General features: G+C 49.4%; 1 protein-coding gene and 1 long non-coding RNA gene across 6 annotated transcripts in view; one reads left to right on the plus strand and one right to left on the minus strand.

Moving 5' to 3' along the window:
• Window positions 1-356: 356 nt before the first annotated feature.
• On the plus strand, window positions 357-3317 carry LOC118172217. Its single transcript, XR_004753592.1, has 2 exons — window positions 357-789; window positions 3037-3317. It is a non-coding gene; the product is annotated as an uncharacterized LOC118172217 (long non-coding RNA).
• The window catches only part of IGDCC4 (immunoglobulin superfamily DCC subclass member 4), an 88367-nt gene continuing 77596 nt past the window's right edge, over window positions 1471-12241 (minus strand). For 4 of the 5 annotated variants that reach the window (XM_035335982.1, XM_035335983.1, XM_035335984.1 and 1 more), the window contains 2 exons: window positions 9443-9607; window positions 5932-7738 (listed from right to left, as the gene is read on the minus strand). In XM_035335982.1, coding sequence (XP_035191873.1) covers window positions 7208-7738; window positions 9443-9607 — 696 coding nt within the window. In that variant the 3' untranslated portion in view covers window positions 5932-7207. Of the gene's footprint in view, window positions 1487-5931; window positions 7739-9442; window positions 9608-12241 lie in introns of those variants that run through there. The other variant, XR_004753591.1, reaches the window with a different exon arrangement.

Consider the following 12241-nt stretch of genomic DNA (forward strand, 5'->3'; position numbering starts at 1 on the left):
CTGCCCTCATGGGTGTCCTCTCACCACTGTCCCCTCACCAGGGCTGCGTCACGGACCTGCTCTGAGGGATCTTTCCTCATGGCTCTCCCCTCAAAGGTCTCTTCTGAGGGGTCTCCCCTCAACCCTGGCCCCTTGCTGGTCTCGTGGGTCCCCCATCACCACTCTCCCCTCACCAGAGCTGCATCGAGGACCTCCTCTGAGGGGTCTTCCCTCATGGGTGTCCCCTCATGGGTCTCTTCCTCACATCCCTCCCCTCCCAGTTCTCCCCTCACAGGTCCCAGCTGGCCAGCACAGCCTGTGCTAATGGCAGGGGATGTTTTCCTCATGTCTGCCTGAGGGTCTCGCTCCTGCTTGTCACCACTCAGAGCAACCCGCTCTTGGAAATAGCGTCCAGGACGGAGGCAGAGGGTGAGGGCAGGGTCCAGCCCTGCAGCCACAGCGGTTCCCTATTGCGGTTAACCCACTGGCCCATGTTCTCCACAAACACAACTCCCTGCCATCATCAACAGCAGCAAAGTCATCCCTTCGATGACGGATCAAAGCCTTTTGTGTTGTTTGTTTGAAGGGAAAAAAATATATATATTAAAATTGGATGGCAACTTTTTTCTCCTTTCCAAACAAAACCAGAGCTTGATGTACCAGGTTGCTAACCCTGCAAACTTGTCCAGAAGCCTGATGAAAATGCTTTGCAAAACAGGCAACGCGTGGCTCTCCTGCTGGTGCGCTCTGCGCGTGGTGGAGTCAGCTAGCGAGGAAAGAAGACATCGCTGCATCTGCTCCACATTAAAGGTTTGCTCATTTAGTGGAGGGAAGAATTTGCTCTGGGCTGAGCTGGCTCTGCTGGCCTCCTGGTAACATCTGAATTTCTGCGCTGTCCCTGACCTTTTGCACAAACTCTGCTCCTGTTCCCCAGCTGTCTTCCTGGCTGCCACCATGCAAGCATTTATCATACGCAGCCATCATGAGCTTGTAGCAGCTCCAGGGACTCCACCAGCATGGTGAGCAGGCTCCAGAGCCCGGCTGGCCCCAAGAACAGCTTGTCAGGATCAGTAGCTCCAAGGGAAACAAAACTCAGTGTGCTTTACAGGGCTTGTTTCCCCCAGGAACCACAAATTTTGGATGCTTTTGCTCCTGTGCAAGGGCAGTGTCCTGGGTGGCAGTGGCAGGACTGAGGAGCAGGGATAGGTAGCTATCTCTTCAGAGCATCTCTAAATTGAGCCCAGGTTTTGCAAATGACATCAGTGACATCACTGGTGTCAATTTCAAAAGTCACAGGTGTGGTTCTGCCAAAAAATGGGACTCACCTGAAAAGCCATGAGTTTTTTTTAAAAGAAAAATGCAGGTTTGGGGCTCTTCTTAGACTTACTTGAGGACAGGAATCTGGAGCACTCACGTTTTTCTGTGCTCTGTAAACTACGAAGTCTAAAAAGTTGCTTTGTATTGGATGCAGGAATTTGCCTATCACACAGTGAGCAGAAAGTGCAGGCTTTTGAAACACAGCAGAGCTGCAACATGGAGGTGCCCAGCCCGTGCTGAGGCAATGTGGTGGCCATCCTCCCTCCTGCAGAGGGGTCCATCCATCTGTTGACCCTCCCCACGAGGTTATCCTCCATGAGAGCCAGCCTCGCGGGGCTTCGCTCACCCCTTGCTCAGTGAATTTCCATTAGCTCCAACAGTGCTCCTGATTTACACCAATTAATTGCAGACTGAGGTCCCCAAGACACCATTAGTAGTTTCAGAGGATGAAGCAGGAGATTAACCTGTCTGAATTCACTCCATTTATTATTCTATGTGGAATTGTGGCTCCCCTGTCTGCTAACAGCCTGGGAGCTTTTCACTTACGTACACACACGTGGGGTTTTAGCATCTGCTTTGTGGTCAGTATTGGGAAGGGGAGCCAAAACTGGGGCACCCTACAGCACTGTGACAGCCGCAGGACGTGCTCCTGGAAGCTGTTTTTCCCAGTAGAAACCCTTTGCCATCCACTCAGGGCTGGGGCTGGGACCAGGCTATGTGACAGAAGTGTCATCGCTGCAAAGAGGCGAGGAGATGGCGTCACTGTCCTCGGTGAGACCTCTCTCCCTCGGGCATGGCTGTAAAACACAGCAGGGGTCTCGCTGCTGTTTGGAGAGCCTGGGAGAGGCTTTCTAACCACTAAGGTACACACTGCCCACAGCGCGGTCGGTATCCAGAGTGGGATGGGAACAGCTGTGGAGCATCCCCGGCCACCTCGCTGCAGCAGGGCGCGTTGCCTCCCGCTGTGCCACTCACTGCAGGGCTGCGCTGGGCAACGTGCTGCGCCGGCCCCTTGCTGAGCTACCTGAGACCACGAGAGCCTCGAGCCCAGCGCGGTGATATTGCCAGCTGCATCACAGCACAGCACACCACGGCAATAAATACCGCCAAGGGAATGAAATGCAAACAAATGTCTTATCTCAAATCCTCCGGAGTCCCAGCTCCCCTGTAACCGCTCTGTCCATTTGTCCCCCTGCTCCGTTAATCCAGGTGCTGCCCTGTTCCCAGCTGCTCCCCTCAGCAGCCTCCTGCAAGCATCACGTGCTGTGAACTGAGGTGGACGTGGGGCGTGCAGTCACACGCCCCACAAAGGTCCTTCCTTGCTCGTTACCTGTCATTAAGAGAAAAACTCAGAGTTACGCAGTTTGACAGAGTTCCCTGTAACCACTATCAGCAAACACTACGCTAAGTGCAGATTTATTACCTCTATAATGCAGATAAAATGAGATTTTATGGCCCCGTAGTCCTGGCAGCATAAAGCAATAATGGAAACTATCTGCTCAAGTAGGGAATGCATCCTAGGAAGACAGGGAGATGCATGGGAGGTTAATAGGGTGTCCTCAGGCACTGCCAGACATCTTCTTGCCAATCTTGCTGGACACAAGCCACTGAGTATTTAACCTACTGCACCAGCTATGAGAAGTCTCACCATTTGTTTGCTAGATGCTTCTGCTTATTTTCCCCATAAAAATCCCCAACAAGATAATGTACAAAATTGGACTTTTTTTTTCTTCCTTCTAGGAATCAGTTCAACAGTCGAGAAATGAGTAAGCATTAAAAAACACGTTTCCCAGGGTCCAGCCACTCCAAAGTTACAAGACGAGCCATCCACAACTTTCTCTGAGTGAGAGCTGTAACAGACTGACTCCTGAGACAAATTCCACTGTTTTTTAAAATATTTTATTAATAATCCATTAGTTAAGGAATATAAGGACGTCTTCTTACACTTTAACACTAAAGAGTATTTGTGGAGTAAGAACAGTCTCTGAAGAAAGAAAGTTATAATTAAGTACAGCATGGAACCAAATACAGACACAATCTTCAAACAAGATCAAGTTCTGGTTACACATCCTTATGCACTGTGTAGAAAGTTAAATGAAATTTAATTTTAAAGTATTATCAAGGGAATACAGTAACAGAACTAGATGGTGGATTTCTGCTGGACTGAAGACCTCTTTTCTAACAAGGGTATTGATTAGAAAAGACAAAATGATCCCTTCAAGACATCTATTTCTAATGAGACCAAAAACATACACAGCAATGTACTGAAGTGGTTGTTTCCTTATACAGCATGTTTCAGGGGCTGACCTCAGGATTATTAGGCTAGTAACATAAAAAACCTCTCAGAACCTAGGTTATAAGTTATCTGATTTTAACTATTTCAACCAGAACTTTATTGTCTGTTAAGTAAGAAATCAAAGAGTCGAGATACTCAGCTGAGTCATGTATTTCGTGTAGCAAGGATTTAAAAGAAGTAAAGGAATAAGAATTGTGACTCTCACAGCAGCATGGGAAATATACAGTTGTGTAGCCAAATGGCAACATTAATACTACAAAATTATGCCAGTGAGACAAATCTGACATTCTGACAATGTAAAACAATACACACCGGCAAAAAGCTGAATAGCAATAATCTTTAGTGTTACTGAAAGGAAGAAAAGGGGGAAGGGAGCCTGATGCTTAGGAACATATATTAAGTGTGATGGGTAATTAAAGGTATCAACAGCTTGAGTGTCTGTGAGAAATCTGCAAGAAAGCTACTTATTTCATGATAAAAAAATATATGCACTGGTTGTTTCAGCTTTACACGTAACGTGTGTACTATCTGTCTTCTTCCATTCATTTCTAACCCAGTCCCACATGTGCCCAACACAGGCGGGCCTCGAGGCAGAGCTGCAGCAAAGGAGGGCACCAAGGTCCCCAGACACCACACGGACACAGCGCTCGTATGGAGAACAGCCTTGCTGTTGCCATCAGCAGCACTCTCTTGGTCTGAGGGAATGGCCCTGATTTCTGCAGCTGAGGTCTGGCACTCCAGTCCGCTGCCCCCACAGTGCCTGGCCATCCAAACGCTGCCACCTTCATGCTCTGGGGTGGAATGAGATCAGAAGCAGCTTCAAGGTGGGGACACAGAACTATTTTGTGGTGTGCAAGAAGCGCCTGCTGTCTGCTCTCAGGGCACACAGCTAATGTGGAGGTTTCACGATCGGCCCCAGATGATCCAGGGGAATGCTGCCACGCCATGCCTGCTCGTGTTGGCTTCAGTGACAGGCAGGAACGGATTTCAGGCTGATCGGCAATGCTTACCCCATGGCTGTATGATTCCTGAGGTCGGCACAGACAAGGCAGAGGCTGTGTGTACCTAGGGGTGCCCCAGTGACCGCAGCACATTCCTTCATCACCACTTAAACCTCCATCCCCAAAACCCCTGCATGGAAATCTCCAGGCCCAGGCACAGCAACATGACACGGAGCCAGCAGAACTCCAGCTCCAGTCGTGTCTGCTTCTGGCCCGACCCCTGGCACTGATCTCAGTCGCAGTGGTCCGCTGGTAGGCTGTCACAGGCACAGGTGGCGACTTGGTTTTGGAGGTGAAAAGAAGTCACCAAGGGTTCTTCTGGAGTGAGCAATTTGGGGAAGGTCCTTCTCCCTTTCTGCACATCGCAGCTAGCAATGTGGCTTGTACAGGGTCTGCTCTGTCACCGGGGAAGGACAAGGGCTCTTCCATAAAACTAACAGCAGCTCAGGTCCAGTATCTCCCCCCACCCTCCGCAGCTGGTGCCTGAAACTGCCCAGCTGAGGGTTTATACCTCTGCAATTGCATCCGCTCCCAAATAACTGTGAATTGCCCTTATTGCCTGCAATAACACTTCACTGCCTTATCTCTAGCCCCTCTAAGTCGTTAGTCTCAAAGTCTTGCGGCAGTGAGTTCTGGAGGTTAATTATGCACTTCCTCTGCCCGGTTATCATTTCTTGGCTTTCCAGCTCCATGCACTAGCTCCTGCCTAGCCTGCTCGCTGGCACTGCTCTCCGGTCTCCGTGCCACACGCAGCCTTCCAGTCATGGTGCCTCTGATCCTGGAACGGCGTTTCTGAGACTCCTCAAGATACCAAACACCAGCCGGAGCAACACCAGCTGGGAATCCTTACCCTCATTTTGTCTTTTAACAAACGGCCAGATCTCTGAACCCTCAGGAAGGCAGAACATTTACCAAACACCCCAGGAGCAGAATTAACAATCCTTGTCACCCCGAGGAGCCCATCTGTAGTGTCCATAGTCAAAATCCATGACCCTGGAGCAGGGCAGAGACAGGCTGAAGGACAGCCAGAGAAGGCCAGGCTGAGAGACATGTCAGCAGCAAGCCAACGGTGTCAGCAAGGAAGAGTCACAGGATGATTTTCAAATGTTAGCTCTAATAAACCTAGACCTAGCAGTGTGAGCACAAGGACTTGAGGACTTCACTTTAATTTTGTTCTGGTCTTAAAAAGTACTTTGGCCAGGACTCTCAGAAGTGACTAGAAATTATCCAAATTCATCCAAAGCCTTCAGCAGGTCTACTGCTTACAGGAGGCTGAGAGCTGCTCTCTGAAAATCGGGAACAGCCGAGGTGTCTCCACTTGGGCACAAAAAGAGATGCCCCCGAGATCACAACTGACTTTTGCAATCATTGATTCTTTTTCCCCTAGATCACAGGTTGATTATATAATTGTTTTTTCATCTTTGCTAGTACAACCTTCTAAAGAAAGGCTGACCAGCATCCCACCAGCTGGAGCAGCCTCCTCTGGCCGGCTCCCGCACAGTCCTACAGAGTGCACAGCCCAGCTCTCCAGCTGCAGGGAACGTGTCCGCCAGCCATGCTTTGAAACGAACCGAGATAGACACCAGCTCTGCGGCGCTATTCAATAAAAAATAGTCAACAACCAGTGCAAACATATTCTTTAAAAAAGGGCAGTATAAGAATAAGTTAAAACCTATAATGGACTATAACAAAAGAGTAGATTTACTGCTTTTTTTTTTTCTCCAACAGACATGAGGTAGTTGTGTTGTTAGGGAGGAAAACAAAGAAAGAGAGAAGTAGTAAAAATGCTACTCTATACCACACACTACTCCACTTTATAAAATTAAATAATATAAAGATGCTCCGAGGAAATAAAAATACATGTTGTACATTAAAAGGACAGATGTGTACCTAAAATATTAGGTACAAGAACCTACGTAAAACCAAGCCCGGGTTGGTGAAATGACCCAGACACTGAAGAAGGTTCTATATAGTACAAGTTGTTAGAGGCACTCGTAGAGTGTGTAATAAAAGGCCACTACATCAGCCTGCTAGCAATAGTTACTGTGGTAGCGTACAAAGAGAGCCTTATAATCCTTTTAACCACGGGAGGGCAGAAAAGGCTGGTGGTTACAGCTCACCGCATTTGTTTGTGTCGGTGCCACCCCCTTGTGGGACTCTGAGCAGAATTCATCCCGACGCCACGAGGCAGAAGGTAGTGCCAAGGCCCTCCCTGGTGAACAGACGGTGGAGGATGCCTCTTGCCAGCATCAGAAGGAGCCCTGCTGGGCGCCTCGAGGACCGCAGCGAGGTGACCGCACCGGTCCAGCGCAAGCAGGCTCCATCCTAGCCGTGGTGCTGGGTCAGACTTTGGAGACGGCTCAGTCCTGCTCCCATGAACACCAAGTTACTCACTAGCTTCAGCGGGAAGAAAGCTGGGCCTTTATCGGTCCACCTGCTGATTTCGTGAAGGCGATATGTACAGCTGACAGGTCCCAACCCTGTCCCGGTGAGATGCTGCGCCTTCTTAGCTCCTGCTGGATCCAGCGAGTCTTGGGCACGCGGTACCTCACGGGGACAGGCCCTTCGTAGTGCTTCTAGTTCTCCCATGATCAAAATCAGATTAGTTTACTCTTCAGTGATTGTGGACACATGCCATGTTCTCAGATGCTGAGGATGAACTGGTTAAACCAGAGTTACTACGCAGGGGGGCCTCCTCCAGGGCCACGGAAAGCAATTGGCACTTGGCTGGCTGCACATCCCCCCTGCATTCCTGGATGGAGTCCGAATCTCCACTTTCCACTGAATCCAGACTTTCCCCGTGCCTGTGGAAGCCATTGGTGAGCCCAGGGACGCAAACAGCCTCAGTCTGGGGAGTCTCTCTGGTGGTGTGTAACGGCTCCTCCTGGGTCTGAACCTCAGAACTGCCCCTGCAGCCATCCAACGCTTGGCCAGCATCCTGCTGGGCGCTGGGAGAGCCGGGAAGAGCCACCTCGCCAGAGGGCAGCTCTTCAGGCTCCTGCTCCTCAGTTTCTGTCTCTTCGGTGTCCAGGGCGTGCAGCTGGGAGTCGTAGTCTCTGTCAGAGGCTGAAAAATCAGAATGGACGATGACCTCTGCTTCCACTTGGTGGAGGCTGGCTGGGGGGTGGCTTTTCTTTGCTTCATTCTGTTATCAGAAAGGGGAAAAAAATTAAAAGGCAAAGTAAATTAACTGAGGCTGTGACCCAACCACGCACTGCAACATGCGGTGTTTTTTTTAATCCCACAGAGTGCAACGGGACGTACACGCGCTGCTATTAAGCATTATCTTGATATGTTTTTCAGAGCCGAAGCCTTAAGAAGCATCTCAAATCATCTCGGGATCATTATTGCTACTTTACATTTGGGAAAGCAAGTCCCAAGGGAGCGATACGCCCGAGGTTTCTTGGCAGGCTGAAGCAACCATTTCTCCAAGCCTCTGTCAAAGACAACAATTTTCAAAACTCACCAGTCCATTTCCGTATTAACAGCCAGATTTCTAGAGGGCGAGCGGGCAGCACTTGAGAAAATTGGCTGCTGAGACAGCTCATGACAAGGACCCACAAGTAGATTCCAGGGCTCCCTTCACTTTTTTGGTTGAAAATAATCAGGTCTCTTCTGCAGTTTCAAAAGTTCAGGCTATAGGGTCTGCAGAAATCTGGCTCACAAGCAGAGCATTCTGCTCGTCATTCAATAATTCATCTGATCATCATTCAATAATTTATCAGTCAAACTATTTTGGAAGTTCCTGAAGAGCACCTCAGGCAATCAGCGCTCAGATTCTGCGCCGTGTGATTTAGCAGTAAGGAGACAATTCGAAGTACGGAAGTGAGACATCCCAAGTGTAATTTGTGCTCGCTGTTGAAGCCAACTTTGTGCATCATTTACATATTTTAACACTTTTCCCTCTTTGTTGACAAACTCTGATGGGTAAGCTGTGCTGTAAACAGTGCCCTGTAATTGGGTTGTAAAACATTGTCTTAACTCTATCCACAACGTTAATTACATCCTGTGTATAATTGATTTTCACACCACTATCTAGGAAGAAAACATAGGTGGGTTGCTTAGAAGAATTTGTTGGGGGTGAGCTTCTTAAAGCAGTAACCAGACAGTTCTGGAACAGGCAACCTGAGCAGGTACCAGAGGTGGCCCAGATGTCCCAGTCCTCGCACAGACTCTCAAACACAGTTGTGCACATTTATTCCCATGGAGCAACACCAGGAACAGCACTTCTTCCCAGTCCGTACACCCACATAAAGACAAGGAGTGCAGTGGGAATTGCTCTACTCTGTCTGGAGGAGGAGTTCAAATCAACCCTCCATCTTTGACTCCTGCTACGGGCAAAAATGCAATTCCTCCTTCAGGTGAGCACACTGCAGATCTTAATGCCTCCGTGCTGAGCACTGCAGCTCCTAGCTCACAACCAGGCTGCTGGTGCCTGGCTCCTGATCCTCAAGAACCAGGACTACCACAGCTTTGCTCCCAGCTGAGCTGCCTGACCCCTCCGGCCACCACCCACAGGACAGAGCCCTTTTCAGCTTTTGTTTTTCTCCAGCTCTCTTCAGCACAGGTCCCTGGGGGTGGCTTAAGTCAAGAGAGGAGATGAGGGGAGAGCTGAGGCTTTCAGAGATGCTTGGAAAAAAAAAAAACAAGCAGGTTTTACTCAAATCCCATCCATCTCACTGGCGTACGTTCCTATGCCCAGGAAAGAGATAAAGCCCATGATCAGCCAACTAAAGCCAGCTCAGAAGAAAATATTTTCTCCTGTGCTGCAAAAAGGAGAAAGGGAGATGGGGAGAAAGGAGAAAAACCACATCAGAATGCACAAGCCAATAAACCAAAAGACACCCACCAACACGGCATCGTAAACCAGAGCTTGTAACAAAAGCTTTTGTCCTGCGCTGGAAGGGAGCTTCAGTGATCCGTTCACGGCAGAGAGAGGCTCTTTTGTGATAGCGTCCCCGTATCTGGCTATGCTGTTTGTCCAGGGCTGGTTAGCCGATTTATTCCATGAAGACTGCAGAAAAAGAAGTGGGAGAGAAAAGAGATCCAATTACCACAGATACAGATCCTTATCCTCTTAAGCCTGAAATGAGAAATAGCTTGAAAAAGGAAAGCGCAAGTTGGAGAAAATCGCACGGTGTTAGGAGATGGAAGTTAAATGCAGGGAACACTTCTGGAGGCATCGAAACAGGAGCAGACTGGCACAGTCACCCCATGACAACAGGTTATTGCTCTGTGCCACGGTCTGATGCCGAGCAAGTGGCTACGAGTTGCCAGGTGGCTCACAACGGGACTCGGAAGGGGCCTTCCACTGATTCTCTAATTTTGAGTGTATATCAAGGCACAAGACCCACCTGAAGGTCCACTGAAACCGATTCCCTGCAAAGCAACAAACAGCCCCGAGCAGAACGAGCCTACTGAAAGCACCGCAAAGCCGGAAGCGAACGGGGATGGTGGAAGCCTGGGGCTGAACGACTCCAGGATTTTCTTTGGCAAAGCAACGCTCCGCAGCGTGGCAAAGGACCCTCACCTGTGTGCAAGAGCTGAAGACAATGCTAAATGGCTCGCTCTGCGGTGCGGACACATTTCCTGCTCTCAGCTAGGGCCTGGGTAAACACTCAGCTATTGGCCATCAATAAAGAGGCACAAAACTCGGGGCCTTATTCCATTTATTTATTTATTTATTTGTTGCAACAGACCACCAAGCAATTCTTAGTTCAGCTTAAATCCCCTGGGCAACCAGTGTTACCTTGTTTGTAGATCTAATTAAATTATATGGGCTGAACGCAATTTGTTCTGGGTTCTCTCAGCTTCCCCTTGCAATAAACTGTTGAATGCACACCTCTGTGCATGGGAAATGTGTGCCTTGAAGAGCTGAAGTTATTTAACAGTTCAGACTATTAGTTCACAGGCAGAAAAGTATTTTCTTTCCAGGGCCTGATTTTACTGGGCTGCCCCGCATTTACCTGAGCTCAGCCTCGCTACTGACGCAACCACGCGGATTTAGGGAATACATGAGCCAGTTGTCTGTAGGCTCGTTCCTCAGATGCTAAAATTTGCCCAGACAGACGTGAGAGGACGATGCAAGGTTAAAGCAAAGAGAAAATGAAGAGGACACCCTGATCTGACACGTGTGTGCACACAGAACACTGGTGGTGTGAGCATCGTGGCTGTTCAGGGGGCAGAGGCACAGCACCTCCATTCACACCCCCCCCAACCACCTACTGCTCACTGTCAGGCAGGGAAAAACCAGGTTTCTGCTCTTCTACGTGCCACTGCTTGCAAGAGAGGCAGTGTGAGCCCAGCCAAGGCAGCAAGGAGATTTCTGACATCAGCCTGACCTTGCATGAGTCATTTGACCTCCTTGTGCTTTGGTCCATCTGGCTGGAAATTAGGTAGAAATACATGACCAGATGTTGTTATGTGAGCCAGGCATTCCGAAGTCAGCTATTTAGCAAGCAGCAAACGCTACCTCGTGCTGGCATGAGGCACGTTTAAGCATTCACATACACGCCGAAGGGCTGCCTGAGCCTTCCCCGAGCCCTCTGACCACCCTGCCCTGGCAGAGCACGTTACATCCCAGTGCCAACCCCAAGTCACAGGAGCTCGGCCACTGCCCCAGGAAAACAAGGAGTAAAGGGCCTCGTTTAAGTGACAGCGCTCCGCAGAATGAGGGCTTCTGGACCTGGAGCTGTGGGTGTCAAGCAGTCACTAATTCAGAAGTAGATGCTGGAGGCACCATCTTTGCCGTTTTTTCTCCACAATCCTCAACAGCATGTTCTGAGCCAAGAGCATCCCCTAACTCCTTCCCTTCTAAGCAGGCAAGCACTAAACTACACTCTAATAGCGAGAAATCAAGCAAACAATCACACAGGCTCACAACAAGGAATATCACTAAACGCGAGCGCTCAAGCGACGCCCTCGGTTTGCTTCTCCTGCCATCTGAAAGGCTTTCTGCAGCTCCATCGCTGACTGATGGCTTCTGCGCCTCTTCCAAGGAACATACGTTACTGAGCAAATACTGCCTGGAAACTTCAGCGCCGAACCTACACAAATATGCGCACACGCCCGCAAATGTGTGGGTCCTATTATAGATGCTTGCATGCATATTTGCCATCAGAGAGATCTGAGCATCACACGCATACGCGTACACAGAGCAAACTTGAAAACCTTCTTGCAGGCATCTTGTGAATACCAAAAAACGTGGAGAGAAACAGGCAGCTCTACTGCAATCCCCGGCGGGCCATCTGTTAGCGGAAACGTCAATCTGCCATGTTTACATAGGTTTTGATGACTCTGGGAACAGCCTGCTCGGCTCTGGCTGAAATTGGCTGCAACGAAGAACAAACTTGTTTTGCACCACTTTGCAACTTTCAACAAACAGCAAAAAACCCACCAGCCACACAACATGGCCTATAGCCCACGTGCTGCTCGAGCACGTTACGGTGCGGGGGATCCCTCTCGGGGCCGAGTCTCCGAGGTTGGGTAGCTGCAGTTAACTCCAGGTCTGCTTTCATCGTAGACCCAAAGGTCTTGTGTGCCTGAAAGCTTCTGTTTCTTTCAGGCAATATGTTTTGGTGTAATAAATGATTCCGTTTGCTTCTACACGAGGGCAATGGCGAATGGCTGAAGACAACAGGAAATTTTC

The sequence above is a fragment of the Oxyura jamaicensis genome, chromosome 10 (assembly GCF_011077185.1).
Source record: "Oxyura jamaicensis isolate SHBP4307 breed ruddy duck chromosome 10, BPBGC_Ojam_1.0, whole genome shotgun sequence".
Lineage (NCBI taxonomy): Eukaryota > Metazoa > Chordata > Aves > Anseriformes > Anatidae > Oxyura > Oxyura jamaicensis.